The sequence below is a fragment of the Phasianus colchicus genome, chromosome 1, assembly GCF_987193195.1.
Source record: "Phasianus colchicus chromosome 1, bPhaCol1.hap1.1, whole genome shotgun sequence".
Taxonomy (NCBI): Eukaryota; Metazoa; Chordata; class Aves; order Galliformes; family Phasianidae; genus Phasianus; species Phasianus colchicus.
Genome location: NC_143436.1, coordinates 21081841 through 21098287, shown reverse-complemented (window position 1 = coordinate 21098287; position 16447 = coordinate 21081841). Strand labels below are relative to the sequence as shown.

The window sequence follows — 16447 nt, the reverse complement described above, 5'->3', positions numbered from 1 at the left end:
CAGGAACTTATTTCTGACATTCTAGTATGTGTTTTCTACCTCTGTGAAATTTAGGGGTATAAAAGAGGTGCTGTGAATCTTGTGTTTGTATAGACTTCAAACTTCATTCTCTGGATGACTGGTTACCGCTGCTGGAAAAAAAAAGCCTCGCTGTCAGCTCCTACAGCAAAAAGGGAACATGCTAATATGGTTTTTTTTAATATGTTGGAGACATAAGTCATGAAGTTTCACTTCCATTAGGATGGGAACCTTATTAAGATTCTGAAATGTCACTAATGGTAGTCTAGAATTGTAATAGGATGTGCCTATAGCTTTGAAACAGCAGGAAAAAAAAATAAAGATCTGCCTTGTTAAATTAGGACACCATTTAAAAAGACTCTACTATGTAATGTAATGATTTAAAAAACTTTTATATCAACTCATAGTAGCTGCAGAAACTAAGATGGCAGAGAAAGGTAGGAAACAGGATCTGTTTCCTAAATGTGGCTATAGGTCTGTGCAGGTTATGTGTCAGAGTAACCTCAAGAAGTTCAACAGGGGAAAGTGCAGCGTCCTGCACGTGTGGATCCCAAGCACCAGGACGTGGCTTCCATCAGTTTGGGTAGGAAACAAACTTGCCTCTTTAGCTGTTGTTTATTCAGAACTCCTGGTTATGTCTGTAGCCTTTATGATCAGCATTCAGCCTCGTCATGGAATAACATGGTTTTATCTGCTCAGCCCTTTCCTTGGATCATGTGGTGTCAGGCATCACGCCAACATCTGTGGGTCAGATATGAGTGTAGGCCTTCCTAGTGGAGTTTGGATGAGCCTTTCACATCTGTGGAGACAAGGCAAGCTGTAAGTTCTGTTAAACATCTGTGGGCTAGGAGAATCAGGCTTTGTTCTTTGGTTGGTGAAACTACTGCTCATCTGTGGAGAGAGAGAAGGGAAGGAAGAACATTGGATGATGCCACTTTGCCGAGGGTAACTGAAAGATTATTTAGGTGGTGATTTTTGGTTGAAAGCTTCATGCATGTGTTTCCTGGGGATACACATCAGTGAACCATTTTGCATAGATGAGAACTTAAGTGCTAACATATAACCGCTAGAATTGTACACCTGTTTCAAACTCTCTTGCCTGATAATCATATATATGAGTGACTGTTTAGAAGTTTTCCCATATATAAGAAATGCGATGAGTATCTGATTTTTTTTAGAGCTGATACTGTTAATATTGGGCAAAATGTAACCTCTGTGCATGTGGTATGTATATTGATCTGTTCCTAGGCAAGAAAGTACATTGAGTCTCTTCCACATATGCCTCAACAGGATTTGAAAGCAGTATTTCGTGGTGCCAATCCATTAGGTAAGAAAGTCAGAGTGATACAGCTTAAATCTCTCACTAACATATGAACCAAAGATTTCCTTTGCTATGTGATCCCATGTGATGATTGGTGCTGTGAAGAGAGCATTGTGTTTAACCTTTCATCCTGAGATGGTTTTTCCTTTGTGAAGTCCAAATCTTTTGTTTTTGGAGACTACTGGAACCTCCTAATGGAAAAGTTGGTGGGTGAAAACAGTCTGTGGGTGAAAAGCAAAAGCAAGCTATATATAGCAGGAGTAAATAAAAAAATGTCACAGGATCTGGACTAGAGGCATCACTTCTGGCTCAGGAAGGCCAGGAGCTGTGAACTGCTGGCAAGAAGAAGAATACACCAGGAAATAGAGCTGTTTGAATGTTCCTCTTGAGTATTGTTTCCTAAGAATTTATGAACCATTGTTGGACACAGGATATAGGGCTAGACTGGCTGTTGGTCTGATCTGGCACAGCTGTTATTGTGTTTAACCAATTGGATCTGCCCGTGCAAAAGAGATTTTCCTATGAATCATTTATTGTGACATGGCAAAGAAGATGCTTGAGTCATCTGAAACATGTTGCTACACTTCCTAGTTTGTTTCATCTAGTGCACATTCAAGAGTTGTATAGAGGGAAACATTTTGAGTTAAGATGTAGATTATTTATATTTCTTGAAATAAAGTTTTATTTTTACATATATAAGTAGTTGTGAACGCTTACCGAAAATGGAATCTGTTTGCATGGGTTCCATGAGTACATGCTATGTACTGATATTATAAAGGGAACTTGATGACAGTACGTATATGAAGGCAGTTCATATCATTTTATATAATAATTTGTGGTAAACTATCCATATAGAGCCAATTTCAGTCTTAAAGATCTCTCTCATTTCTAATAATCTGCAGCTGTTGCCTTTAAACACCATTTACTTGGTGGTAGGTCCTGTAGAGTTCTTTTGGGTTTTTGTCTGATGGGACCATGTTAAGCACCAGATGCACAACATGGGGTATTTAACTTGAGGCACACAGGTGTTTCCAGAGTCAAGGCTGTGAATGTCTGAAGAGGTGAACCACATTTCAGATAGATTATCATGCACCCACCACAAGCAAACCAGAAGCTTCTTCCATCTATGCAAGTTCTACTCACAGTATAAAATCTTCAAAAATTGTTATAGTGCTTAAATTTTGTGGGTTTTTTTTTTTTTTCTTTCCCCAATAATGTTAAATGAGCATAAGGTGAGAACAGATAGCATGTAAACAGTTGCCTTCTCTTTCACTTCTAAATGGTCCCTTCTGGTTTTGATCCTAGTTTCTCTTTTTCCTGCAGCTGTAGACCTTCTTGAGAAGATGCTGATATTGGACAGCGATAAAAGAATTACTGCCTCAGCAGCCCTTGCACATCCATACTTTGTACAGTATCACGATCCGGATGACGAACCTGAGGCTGAGCTCTATGATGAGTCAATAGAGAATAAAGAGCGAACCATAGAAGAATGGAAAGGTAACAGATAACTGCACGCAGGTGTTAATGTGGTCAGCAGAACAAAAGCTGACTTCAGAAACAGTTTTGCTCTGTTTCTGACCAGAGCAGTTTTAACTTTTAAACTTCAGGGATGTAAGGACAGTCCATGTGTGTTCAGGTGAGTAGAGGGGTGGAAGGGCTGGTAGTTTCTCTCTGGATTGTGCTCCTTCCCCCCATTATTCCTCTAACAACTCCTCACTAAGTTTCCTATAACAGGTTTAATCTTAGCTAAAAGCTGACACTAGTTACCGTGTAACCACTCATTTCATCTTCCTTTTAATCTGCTAGTTCAGATCCTCAGCTGAAGTAACAGTCTTACAGTAGCTGACACTATTTGGGATTCTGACCTTGCTTTCTTCAGAACCAGAAATGAAAAACTGCTATGTACATGTGTTTTATTAATCCTTATTGATATAGCCAGCTAATTGGGAATAGATAAAGCATGCTGTTGATCCTGTTTGAGCTGTGAGCAGATGATCCTACCTTGGAGTGATAAAACCCCAAACCCATCCTTGAGAAATACTGCAACAGTGTTTTTTCAGTAGTTAATTTCATGCTTGCATCATGATCATATTGCAGTATAGCATCACAGAAATAATGTGGCTAAACAGTAAGTTTGCAAGTATACTAAAAAGCACAATCCAATTTCATCAATGTTTGATGAGGATATATTATGCTAAAGCATCCTTGTTCAACATTTTAAATTGAGAAATATTCTAGAAAACTAATTCTTCCTGCTTATTAATAAAGCCCTCTCCTTGGCTTAAGTTCATCAGTACGTAATCTATAAAATAATTGCTTTTCTGTTTCCATTTATATATTCTACAACTTTTTCTCCAGAAAAGTTTAATAAAATAAAGGAGCATAGTAGCTAGTTTTATGGTGAACATTACTGACCTCCTGTACCTTCCTCATGTCCTTGTGCTGACTTTCTGCATTTTGTGCCACGTTTTATCCTGGGCATTGAGGAGGTTGACTAAAGTAAACACACCTCACAGAAAGATAGGAAATGGTTTGTGGGTCTCTCTACAATAAATCTTCAGACTTCTTCTAGAGTCCTGAAAAGGCTTTCTAGAGTCCTAGAGAGTCTGTAGAAAAAATGAGAATCGAGTGGCATCATTTGCTCCTTACTCATGCTCTGTATGCAAAATCTGGCAGTGAGGAGGTGTGTTCAGTTTTCTTTACCAATGGATGATTTGCTTTCTGCTGTTTGTTCAGCTGATGGAGTCCTTAACAGGAAAGTTTAACAGTTTGCAATTCATTAAAGCTGATTTCTGTTTGTGATGGAACTTTGTTAAAATAACTTAAGAACAGTCTTAGCTTGACTTGAATTGGAGGTGAATTCTGTAGGAAGGGCAGCGTATTCTACAGCAGTACCATGTTCTTTTACATCGCTGTGCTTTGGGAACTACAGATAAAATTCCTTTGTTATACAGGAGAAAACCATTTCAAAGCTATACTGGCATGGAACGTGCAGCTCTTCCTCCTGGCCACAGGAGGAAAGCTTGGGAAAGTAAATATTTTCAAGTACCATGTGGGGCACATTTAATAAGGTGACATTAAAGGTCACTATTTGCATAAAATGTTTGAATTGTTAATGAAATATTGACCCATTTTTCTCCAGACATCAGTGCCATATTTCTCTTTTTCTCTTCAAATTAAAAGTGGTGCTTGATCCCAAGGGGCATTGAGCAGCCAAAGCAAAATGAGATTTCAGACACTTTGTGTTACACATTGGGCACTTAAGAGTTTCCTTGACCTCTGCTGCACAGCTGAGGTTTGCAGCCCAAGCTCATAGATTTTATTCTGACATGTTTAATCAGTTAGAAGATATTTCAAAATGCAGAGGCCAAGAGAATGTCATTCAGAGTTGAATGCTCCGCACTGTTGCTCCTTCGCTGCTGCTCCAGTTTCACATATCTCAGCATAACATCTGTACTTTCAGCTAACTAGGTGACAGGAGAACAGAGGAAAGATCTTCATAAGCATGCAGTGCACAGCCAGCAGCATAATTTATAATACAGTCCCAGGCACCTGATCCATGAAGGCACTGTCTTATTGACTTCAGCCAGGAGCTCCTTGACATACCTGGCTGCCTGTGACCAGGTGCTCTTTAGATGCTGCAGATGGAGCACTGAGTCACCCAGCAAATCCTTCAGCCTGAGGGCTCTGTAGCTGGAATTTCTTCCAAGGGAATCCTTCAATTGTTAGCAAAGCTGGCACACTGCTCGTTGATGTGCTATGCTACTGAATGCTGTGTAACTGGAGCGTAGCCAAGACCCAACTGTAGGATTTGTACACCATTCTTACAGTAGTGCTCAGTCCACTTTTATGTTTATTAGCTGTCAGATCCTGAAATAACATACAGTTGGCCATTTATTTATGTATGGACTGGATTTGATCCTTAAAATATGTTATCTAGCATGAGAAAATTCATAGGAGGTGGCCACCGGTGCTACGCGTCGTTGCTGCGCAAGGCACAAAATACGACGTCAACATGAAAAGATAAAGGGCTCTTCCAAAAGCAGCATAAAATAGAGTCAGTCTGTGTTTCTAGTTAGGCCTCTCTGGATGAAAGTAGAACTGTTGCATGCTTGTAAGACAGAAAAAGAACATTTTGTCAGAGGATCTTTAAGATAATCACAATAAAACACACACAAAAAAAAACCTAAACCACCTGGATTCAGAGGCATTAGTGCATGGTTGCACATGATTTATGTAGTAGGCAACTGATGAAAGATAATAAAGAACATTCTTTGTGGTTAAAAGTGCACATCTTAAAACATGTTTTGGTGCTTCTAAAGATTCCAGTTTGCATTACATTTTGTCTTTTATTACATCATTTTGTTAGGTCATCTGACAGCATAACTGATGGTTCCAATCCAAGGCCAGTTGTGTTTCAGTAATTAGGTGAAGGGGACAGACACATTTTACCATAATAGAATCATGTATCCAAGTTAGCAGAACTAGTGAATGCAGTCTGAGTTTCGATCCAGATAGATTAATGAGGCTGGAAATACAGACTACAAGTCACGCATGCATTTAACAGTTCTGTCTGGAATATTTTTCTCATAAAGAGAAATTAGAAAAATCATGTAATTCTTCTCTCTCTCTTATCCCCTCTCTGCAGAACTTACCTATGAAGAAGTGATGAGCTTTAAACCACCTGACCTGAAAATGGATAGCCTGGAAATAGAACAGTGAATGCTGGCAGCTGTGCTTTGCCTTGCTGCACTATGAGGACTGTTAAAATATAATCATACAATTTAACCTGTGTTCAAACATAGATTTCACTATCCAAAGATATCAGAGAAGATGTGGAAAAGCAGAGGCGTTACACAGAAGCCAGATGTTGTCTGTTTCGAGGTTTTCTTACCTTGTAATATGAATGTACTCCCGGTTCATAAAGGGTGATAAAGAACTGCTCTGTTCTGACAAAATTATGCACTGAGTTCTGTTTAACGGTGTTTTCTGCATGTTTCATTTTATCAGTCGTATTGCCAAAATGAAGGTGATGTTTTTAATTAATTTTAAAATTGTGCATTTAACGCATGAATGTATACAAACATAAACATAGAATTCCATACAAGCAATCTTTTTTTTTTTTCCTGGCATTAGCCTAATTTTAACTGTTCTCATTTTATTTATAGTTAGTGCCTTTATGAAGAGAGGGTGTGGTAGCAAGATAGACAGAATATGCACACGTAGTCCTATCTGTGGTGGTCTTACAGATTTACTAGATGTCTCTCAAACAATCTAGCACCAGTTGGAAGTCAGTAAAAAATAAATCTTTGTCTTCTGTTGCCATTAAAGTGTCTGTCCTCGTTATTTTCCCTGTACGTATCTTTAATCTGCACAGTGCCAGTTTGTGAGACCATTGTAATTCCTGATGGTGCTCCTAACCACACCTGTGCCAGAGGGCTGCTGGTCTTGCAGTTTACAGGAGGGTGCCCTGAAGGCACCCAGAACATTTCTATGGTTTTCTGCAAACATCAGCCAAGGCTGTCACAGATCAAAGTGCAAGTATACTCAGTCCAGTTCAACACTTGGAACTCAATATTCCTCATTATCTTATTTTCCTTCAATTGATCTGTGAGAAAATAGTCTATGAACTGCCATTGGAAGACAAGACAAAATAAGAACAGATTGCAGATTTGTGAAAAACAAAGTAGCCATCTTGACAGATTTTCTTTTAAACAAAATGTGAAAGGCTTTCCAGCTTGGAAAATTAAAACGTACATAATAAATTGCAGGGCAGAGTGCATACTGAGTTGTATTAAATAATTTATTGTCTCCTTTCCCAGTGGAAGGCATAATACTAAGACAGGAATATCCTTTGGCATAAGGCCTCTGATGATTTAATGGCTGTCTTTCTCGTACTAGCAAACTTGGTTGCACAAACTACTCAGTGTTCTTTTTTGTGTCTTGTTCTCACTGTCAAAGTCTCATTTTGGAGGTGGCTTTTTATATTACTTAGGTTTTCTTCAACTTTTGTCATTAAGATCTAGTTGTACAGCTATTACATGAGATAATGAATTCTACTGCATTTGTTTACCTTCCTTTGTATCTTTTCTATGTAAAAAGATTTTTTCTTAATAAACAGATAGAAAAAAATCAAGTCCAAGAACTTTTATTTTTCAAAGACACTTGACGCAGTACTTTTGTCTGCTTTGAGAAATAGAAATCATCATTCCACCTAAAAAACTTGCTCCTCATTTGTGCTTTACACTGGTAGATAGCGATAGGAAATGGGGAATGGTTTTAAACAAAAGGAAGGGAGATTTAGATTACATGTCAGGGAAGTTCTTTACTGAGAGTGGCGAGGTGCTGGAACAGGCTGCCCACAGAGGCTGTGGATGCCCCATCCCTGGAGGTGTTCAAGGCTGGGTTGGGTGAGCCCTGGGCAACCTGATCTACTATGTGACATAGAGGCTGGCAGCCCTTCCTGAGGTGTGGGGGTTGGAACATGATGATCCTTGGGATCCCTTCCAACCCAAGCCATTCTGTGATTCTATGACTCCTGTCAATGTTTGCCAATTATCTATTACTTACATTCGGTAGAATGCAGCAATTCATATTCAGCTTTCTTCAGTGCATATTAAGCTTGCACGGATTTATTGAGAGTCCTTTGAATTGGTGTGGCTGTCATTACAGTGCCACCCTTTGGAGCTGCATGAGGCCTGTAATGGTTGTGCAGCAGTCATCTGAATTTCACACTAAAATAGGTGACAAGGTTATAAATCCTTAAGTGATTTGTCCGGCTGCCTAGTGAAAATCATAACTCAGGCATGTCTTGTGCATCTGTTTTTTCATTTACTTATTTACCACTTAACAGAAAAATAGATCCTTGCTTTATTTTCTCTGAAATCCCATGCTGAGCTTCTTGCCTGGTCTGCAACTGTTTTCCAGCTGGAAGGGGAAGGATGCAATAAATTTCATGAGAACCCTCTGCATCAAAAGATAATGAATTTAGTGTGGGATTTGTCCTATCATCTGTTTGATCTGGTTTCCTAGCTATGGGGGTCTCCAGCTCCAAATGTTTCAAAAGAATGTGTAAAACTCCATGACTGGCAAATAGCAGACAATCTCTGCTTCTCATATCTAGTTAAGTAGAAAGACACAGAGTTTGTTCTCCTGGCAAACCTGAGTCTTCCTTAACTGGGTAGTTAAAGTATCAAACAAAATTATATTCTATTTTCCATTCATAGATGTGATTTTTTTTTTTTTCTAGAAGATAAATTATGTAGGAAGAATACAGTCATAGCCACATGCAAACTAATCAGAGGTGACAGTAATGGATAACAGGAGCTCAGCTATTTTTAATGAAGTACTGTCAAAACTCATAAATCATTATCTCATTGTAATGTCGAGAAAAAAATGATAGTATGAAAGACAGTTTTTTCCTCCATTTCCCAAATCAAGGCCATTTCTTTGACCTCAAAAGCCACTAATTAACCTATTTTTCCTAGAACAGGTAACAGACTCCCTAGTGGAAATGCAGGAAGGTGATGTGGTAAGTTTATCAGTTTACAGCAGCAGGACAGGGTAATTGGAAAGGCAGTACCCTACTGAGACCAAACCAGGGAAGGCTTAGTACTAATAATGCTTATCATCTGAACACAGATGGAAAAAAACATCTGTCCACCAACAGAAGCAGGGAAAGAGAGGTAAATATCTCTATTAGGGTCTTTCACAGCTGTATGATCACTTAGAACTAAATGCAAAGAGTTTGTAAAAAAAAAAGAAAAAAAAAGGATTTCATTTTGGCTTTTTGATAAAAAGTGTTTAATAAAGGAAATGTTTACATGGCCTGAATTTTAACTGCAGAACTTTTTATAGTAGGTTTAACTGTTTTTTTTTTTTTCAGTCTCCTGACATGATTTTTATTATAAGCACGATTTTGTATGTTCTCAATGTATTTCATGTACATCTGCAGAAAGTTCCACATTGTCCACAATAAATGGTCATAGAATTGCTTGTGTTGGAAGGGACTTTCAAAGGCCACCTACTCCAACCTCCCCGCAACAAACAGGGACATCTACAGCTAGATCAAGTTGCTCAGAGCCCTGTCTAGCCTGGCCTTGAATGTTTCCAGGGATGAGGCTTTCACTGCTTCTCTGGGCAACCTGTTCCAGTGCTTCACCACCCTTATCATAAAAAACTTTTTCCTTGTATCCAGTCTAAATCTCCCCTCTTTGAGCTTGAAACCATTTCCCCTTGTCAAATTACAACAGGCCTTGCTAAAGAGTCCATCCCCTTCTTTCTTACAGCCCCCATTTAGATACTGAAGGGACATTATTAGATCACTTTGGAGTCTTCTCCAGGCAGAACAGCCCCATCTCTCTCAGCCTGTCTTCATAAAGGAGTTGTTCCATCCCTCGAATTGTTTTTGTGGCTTATCTCTGAATGTGCTCCAACAGGTCCATGTCTTTCCTCTACTGAGGACTCCACATCTGGACACAGTACTTCAGGTGAGGTCTCACCAGCACAGGATCACCTCACGTGCCCCACTGGCCATGCTTCTTTTGATGCAGCCCAGGATCCGGTTGGCTTTCTGGGCTACGAGGACACATTGCTGGCTCATGTCCAGCTTGCTGTTCACTAGTACCCTCAGGTCCTTTTCAGCAGGGCTGCGCTCTCTATCCTTCCATCCCCAAGCCTGTATTGATAGTGGGGGTTACCATAATCCAGGTGCAAGACCTTGCACTTGGATTCACTGAACCTCATGAGGTCCATCTGGGCTCACTGCTCAAGCCTGTTCAGGTCTCTTGGGCATCCTGTCCTTCAGGCACACTGGCTGCACCACACAGCTCGGTGTCATCCAAGGGTGCACTCAATCTCAATGTCATTCATGAAGATACTAAAGAGCATCGGTACCTGAGGGAAACTTCTCATCAGTGATATCCAGCCGGACCATTAACCACTGATCACCAATCGCTGTGTATGATCTTGCAAACCAATTCCTCATTCATCAAATAGACAACCCATAAATCTGTATCTTTCCAATTTGGAGAGAAGGATGCTGTGGGCTAGCGTGTCAAAGGCCTTACTGAAGTCCAGATGGATGCCATCAGCGGTTCTTCCCCTGTGCACTGATGCAGTTATGCCATCACAGAAGGCCACGAGGTTGGTCAGGCAGGACTCGCCTTTGGTGCTGCTTATAATTGATGGTGCTCGTTATCCCTGACCTGTAAAGCACAGAATTAATTCTCAGCAAAACACATCTAAACAACACAGCTGTGCCTCAGCTACTCGCATTTCCAATGAAGGAAAACATCACAACCCTCTGAGGGCTCTCACTGGTTAATTACTGTCACTGTTAGCAATTTACTTCTAATCTAAATTTACCTAATTTCAGCTCTCAGTCACTAGGGCTTGTTATCTCGCTACCTACTGAACTGAAATTACCTCTAGTATTTATTATCTCACTGTAATCAGTGTTAAGTGCAACTCCAAGTCTGGTAATTTTGTCACTGGAAGTAGAAGGTCTCGCAAAAGGAAAAACAAGTCTGTACCACGCAGCTCAATCTTTTGACGTGCTCAAGTGTAGGCTACATGTCTTTTAAAGTCTGCATCTTCATTTTGAAGATACCTCAGCAACTTAATTTACAATTTACAAATGCACTGATAGAAAAACTGGGGATGGGTTAGGGGAAAAGCACAGCCTGTGCTTTTGACACAGGCTGTCATTTGCCATAATACACAGAATTTCTTCCTCTCAGTACTTGTGGCCACAAAAGTATGAAACAGCAGAGTTACTGTTTTAGGAACTTATAGAAAAAAAGGTCAAATAGAAAACTAGGTAGTCAACACTGGTGAATGAAAAAATGTCATGCAACAGTAGGTCAAGACCTATCAATTAGACAGCACTGTTGCAGAATTCCCATTAATGCTCTTAGTATGTTTTTATTTGGCACAACAGATGAAAGGAAAAGAGGAGGTGGTTCAGTTCACTGCAAGGTCAGAGAGAGAGAGTGAGCACTCACCCCAGGAATGGGGGGGGACAGCTGTTTCAAGGACAGAATGTTGGCAAAAAAATACATTTGGCAGAGGTGGGGAGCCATCAATACAAAAGCCACTTCCTTCCTTCTTCCCGTCACATGTGCTCCTGGATAATAAAGACCATGCAGACATCCACCTCTCCAACACTCACAACCTGAATCTATTAAAAATTACACTATTTAAATGCAGTGAATTACTTGACTAGCATCCTTAGCTCCACCTGTAATTGCTGGAATGGCTCAGGAATCCCTGACGGGTGAGCAGTTGGAAAGATTTAGCTCTTGCTATAAGAGAAATACACTGCAAGTTGCATAAAACTCTCTCTTTTGTTAATAGCAGAAAGGAATTCAAGGAAGGCAAGCTCAGTCTCACTGGGAAAGAATTAACGGCAGCACCTCTGCTCCTCTTTGAAAGAGCTGCTTGTTTCTCTTGCGTGTGAACCATGCTGCCAGTGTCTGCAGATACGGTGCACCCCCTAAAGCTGGTTCTCAGGAAATCAGCATGCTCTTGCAAAGTGTGCCTACCAAGTGGCATTCATTTATCAGTCTGACATTGATTGGTTTTCAGTTCTGAGTGCTATGCGCATTACTAAAAAAATGGGACCCATGTAAGTAGGCAAAGACAAAAGCACGAGGATTTTATGTGACTAGTATCAAGAGGGTCAGAAAGCTGCATTAATGTAGCTGCCATCGACCTTGCTGCTGCTGTATAAAGCGTAGAGCTGATATGCATAAAAAGGTCTAAGTTAAGGGGGGGTATCTTGTGAGCTTCCTATACTAATGCCGATCTTCTAACCAATCCATTATACAGAAAATCTCTACATAATGAGCAAAGCTGTTCAATTAGGCTTCAATCCTCCATGCATACAGATGCTTCATTTTGCACTCGCATAGTCCCTCAGCTTCAATTATTGTCACCAATTAACATGTGCAGTTGTACAGAGGTTTTAGCTGCTCCTTTTAGGTTCCAGATTGATCCCAAAGGGTAGTGAATGTGGTAAATAATGAATCTCAGTGGCAGCCATGAGACAAATAGACATTACACCTGCCATAACTGGCAGCCTCCACTGAGCCATACCTTGTCCCTCATAGAATAACACCCTCTAGATTAGCACTAAGATAATATATTCCTATTTCATACTCACTTTGTTATAGAGCCTGAAGGCTCAAATAAAGAACAAACCCCAGTCATGTTTCACTCTGTGCAAAAACTACGCAACATGTCCTGTCCAGCTTCTCATCAGGCTGAAATGGAAAAGCAACAAATGGACTCAACATTAAGGGTGATGGAAAGCACGGGTAAGAGTAGCACTAAGTTTCTGGTGATACAAGCAGGTGATAGCACAACTACGTAGTGACAAATGGGTTATGCTTACAGCTACATCCATTAATGCCCTTTTTGTACGACTTTTGCATCAGAGAGGGAAAACTCTTCAAGAGTAATTTTTCCTCTGCACAATAGGATCTCGGGCTGATAATCTGTGATAGTTTAAAACACCACTGCTTCCTTCTAACCCCCCAAATTCAGACACAAACCCAGACTCCCCACACATCAGTTTATGGCAGGAATCAGTAAGAAGAGGCCTTTAGGCAGGATCTGAGGACAGAGTCATGAGAGCAAGCAGTTGTTCTATACATACCCATCTGCTATCTCTACACCTGGCTTTGCTTGTTCCATCCCACTCCCAGAATGCAGAGATAAATGGGGCAGGAAACACTGTTGTAACACCTCACTCAACATCTTGAACTAATGAAATGCCTAACCAAAGAAAATAAAAATAAAAAACACCTAGGTAGTACCTAAGTATTCCTACCAGCTTACTGTGCAGCATTCTCACAGCATGGCTGAGCCCCCAGCTCCCCTCTGTGCCACATACAGTGGAATTCAGGCACCCTGTTCAGAGGTCAGAGAAACAACCTCCGAATGATTGCAAAACATTTGGCAACAGCCCCACGAGGAAGGGTGTGGACACGATAGCACGGGAATATTGTCAGAAGAAAACTGACATTTTTGTTTCAGCTTTATTTCTCCTTGCAATAAATGAAATCGGCTTGCTTCTTCCACAGCAACATATAGAAATAGGCAAAATCAGACTACTTTAGAAAAAGGACTGGCTGCTGGCCCATGCTTTTCTGCCCTGACAAACCAGACTGTGCCACTTTGTCACCATTAATAGAGAGTTTGTCCTGAGCAGTTATCATGCAGCTCCCTCACCAGGCTGTGTAATTTCTCTTCCTCTGCAGAACTCCTCAGGAAGATGTGGTTAGCTTCTCTACTACTGGCTCACAGCGCTGCTTCTCCAGCATTGAAGTCTCAGGTCCAGTCTGGAGTGTGTACTGAATTATTTTTCCCTGGAGAGATTATAAAGACTACTGTACACATCCTATTTACTATGTATTTTGCAGCTGATGGCAACCTTCCAGCAATGAAAGGTGCTAAAAAACAAAACAAAAATTTCTTCACAGTAACAATCTTCCCAATGTTCCCCTCGCAGGTTGGGCATTAAGTGTGTGTTTTGCATCATAATATTATTTATTACCTTTTATTCATGATGTCTGAGGAACCTTTTGTTCCATAATCTTTACATTAAAAGTATGCCAAAAACAGACACATCTGAGAGCATTTCTTTTTAGCCCTGCCCAGCACACACTGCCTAGGATAAGATATGGCTGTATTATCATACCAGTGTGATTGCAACAGATTTATTTGGGAAAATACCATATACTCCATCCAACCAAGCCCAGCAAGTCACCAAGACTCTGTGTTTTGTGACTCTGCTGTAAGATTTGCCAGTTGTGGATGGATCCAAGCTATTAGATGTTAAATAATGGACAGGCTCAACACCCAGTAGGAGGTACTGCTGTGTAGCTCTCACCTGGCCTATACCATATCCAGCCATCATCTGAATATCAAACACTGCAAAAAAACGATGTTGGAAATTTAATAAACAAATTGGGGATGGTTGGGACGGTTGATCAATGTGTACAATTGATCTGACAGAAGCCCAGCACTACCTGCCAAGTGCCAGAAGGCTGCTTTCTGTTCTCGCTAACATAGCTAAGTCAAACGGGTCACCTATCGGCAGAGAGCGGTACTGGAGAACGCCTGTGTGGTGGAAGGATGTGAGTTTGTACCCGACACGTCAATAGTGAGAGGAGGGCAGGGCTGCTCACCCGAACTGAGCAGTGACACACAGCAAGGCCACATCGCCCCTTTCCAGATAAGCCACAAAATGAACTCCAGCAACAGCAAGCCTGAATTGCCCAACCTCAGCAACACTGCTCAGGCCTGAAGTCAGACCAAACAAAGGGCAAGAATTCTAGTTATATACGCAGAGAAAATATAGAACATATGAAAAAGCAGGTCCTTGCCTTAAATGTGCCGACCAGGACTATTTGCTATGGAAATACAGCACCGTGGAAGATTTAAGCAGCCATGTGAACCGCTTCATACCACTCCAGAGATGCACGGACCACTTGCACATCCATTGCCTCCTGCCTGCAGACACCCCTGCGCACGCAGAGCTGCAGGAAGCAGCGGTGGCACAGCCCCAGCCTGGCAGGAGGACTGCCCACAGCCTGCTGCTGTCCCTGTCATGCCCAGGGCTCCTGCTGCTGGCACCTCTGCTTGTGTCCTTATGACTGCAGCACCCACTCCTTGTCACAGCCACCACGCATTTCTCTGCTCCAGCTTACTGGTAAATATCATTTGATGCAGTACAATACTTTAGTGGCCTCTACAATTATAACCAAAGGCAGTTTTTCTCCGCTGCCTGTAATTCTCATTTCTTCCTCTTTCCATTTCTATTTTTTACTTTATATCCCTTAACGCTTTAGTGTAAAAGTCAGCAGAGTTTTACCACATCCAAAGCACTGGCACAAGAGTCCAGACTGCAAGAGCCACACCACAGAACCACGGAATGAGTTGGAGGGAATCTCAAAGACCATCTATTGCCAACCCCCTGCCATGGGCAGTGCCACTCAGCAGCTCAGGCTGCCCAGGGCCCCATCCAGCCCAGCCCTGAATACCTCCAGGGATGGGGCACCCACAGCTTCTTGAGGCAGTTGTGCCAGTGCCTCACTGCCCACTGGGTAAAGCATTTCCTTCTAATATCTAACCTAAATTTCTCCTTCTGTAGTTTAAAGCCATTCCCCTTGTCCTATTGCTATCAGAGCATGTAAAGTGTCATTCCTCCTCCTGTTTATACGCTCCCTTCAAGTTCTGGAAGGCTGCAGTAAGGTCTCCCTGGAGCCTTCTCTTCTCCAGGCTGAACAAGCCCATGCTGTGCACACACCCAGATGAAGGCCGGGCTGTGCTTGTGCTCAGCTCCATAGTAAAGATTCTCAGTTTACCCCAGCAGCACAATACCCAGCACGGCACGCTGGGCTTGCAGGGAGCCCTGGTATCACCACACAGCCATCCATCCACACTCCTGTCAGCTCCCACTCCCACCTCCCATTTCCAAGGCTGATTTCATAGAACTGGGGAGATATCTTGAGCTTCGCAGGACAAGAAAACACGCATCACCCACCAGATCCACAAACACAAGGCAGCATGAAAGCGAGTCATAAGGAACAGATGGATTTTGAGCGTGTCTCGGTGAGGCAGAAGCCTCACACCCTTTTCTCTGCACGGCGCTGGATGAGGCTGAGCGGCCACGGCCGCACCTCAGCTCGCCGAGCCTCTCGCCCCGCCGTGTCAGCGCCGTGAGGGAGCTGCCCTCGCCGTCCACGCGGGCAGCGGCACGGCTTTGGCCACGCTGCTGCGCGGAGAGGGGCGGAAAGCAGAAGCGCTGGAGGCACTGAGCCGCTGGAAGAGCGAACGCGGCGTGCGCCGCACAGGCGGCGTGAGGGAAATCCCCGCAGCAGCACTGCCACGCTCCGGTCCTCCCGTGCCCAGCACCTGCCGGTCACCGCCTTTCCACGCGTACGGCCCGCCGGGGCGCCGCGCGTCCCCTCCCGCACTCAGGGCGCCGGGCCGGGCGGTGCCCCCAGCGGAGCGCGGCGCTGCCGGGGGAGCGGGGCAGGGAGCGGGGCAGGGGCGGGCGAGAGGGAGGGAGGGAGGCGCGGAGGGAGCGCGGCCAAGCCC

At 42.5% G+C, this 16447-nt stretch overlaps 1 protein-coding gene across 1 annotated transcript in view; it reads left to right on the top strand.

The window, feature by feature from the left end:
• The window catches only part of MAPK11 (mitogen-activated protein kinase 11), a 30165-nt gene extending 22709 nt beyond the window's left edge, over positions 1 to 7456 (top strand). The window contains exons 10-12 of the mRNA XM_031614972.2: positions 1267 to 1345; positions 2663 to 2836; positions 5988 to 7456. Coding sequence (XP_031470832.1) covers positions 1267 to 1345; positions 2663 to 2836; positions 5988 to 6061 — 327 coding nt within the window. The 3' untranslated portion in view covers positions 6062 to 7456. The remainder of the gene's footprint in view (positions 1 to 1266; positions 1346 to 2662; positions 2837 to 5987) is intronic.
• The last annotated feature ends 8991 nt before the right edge of the window (positions 7457 to 16447 follow it).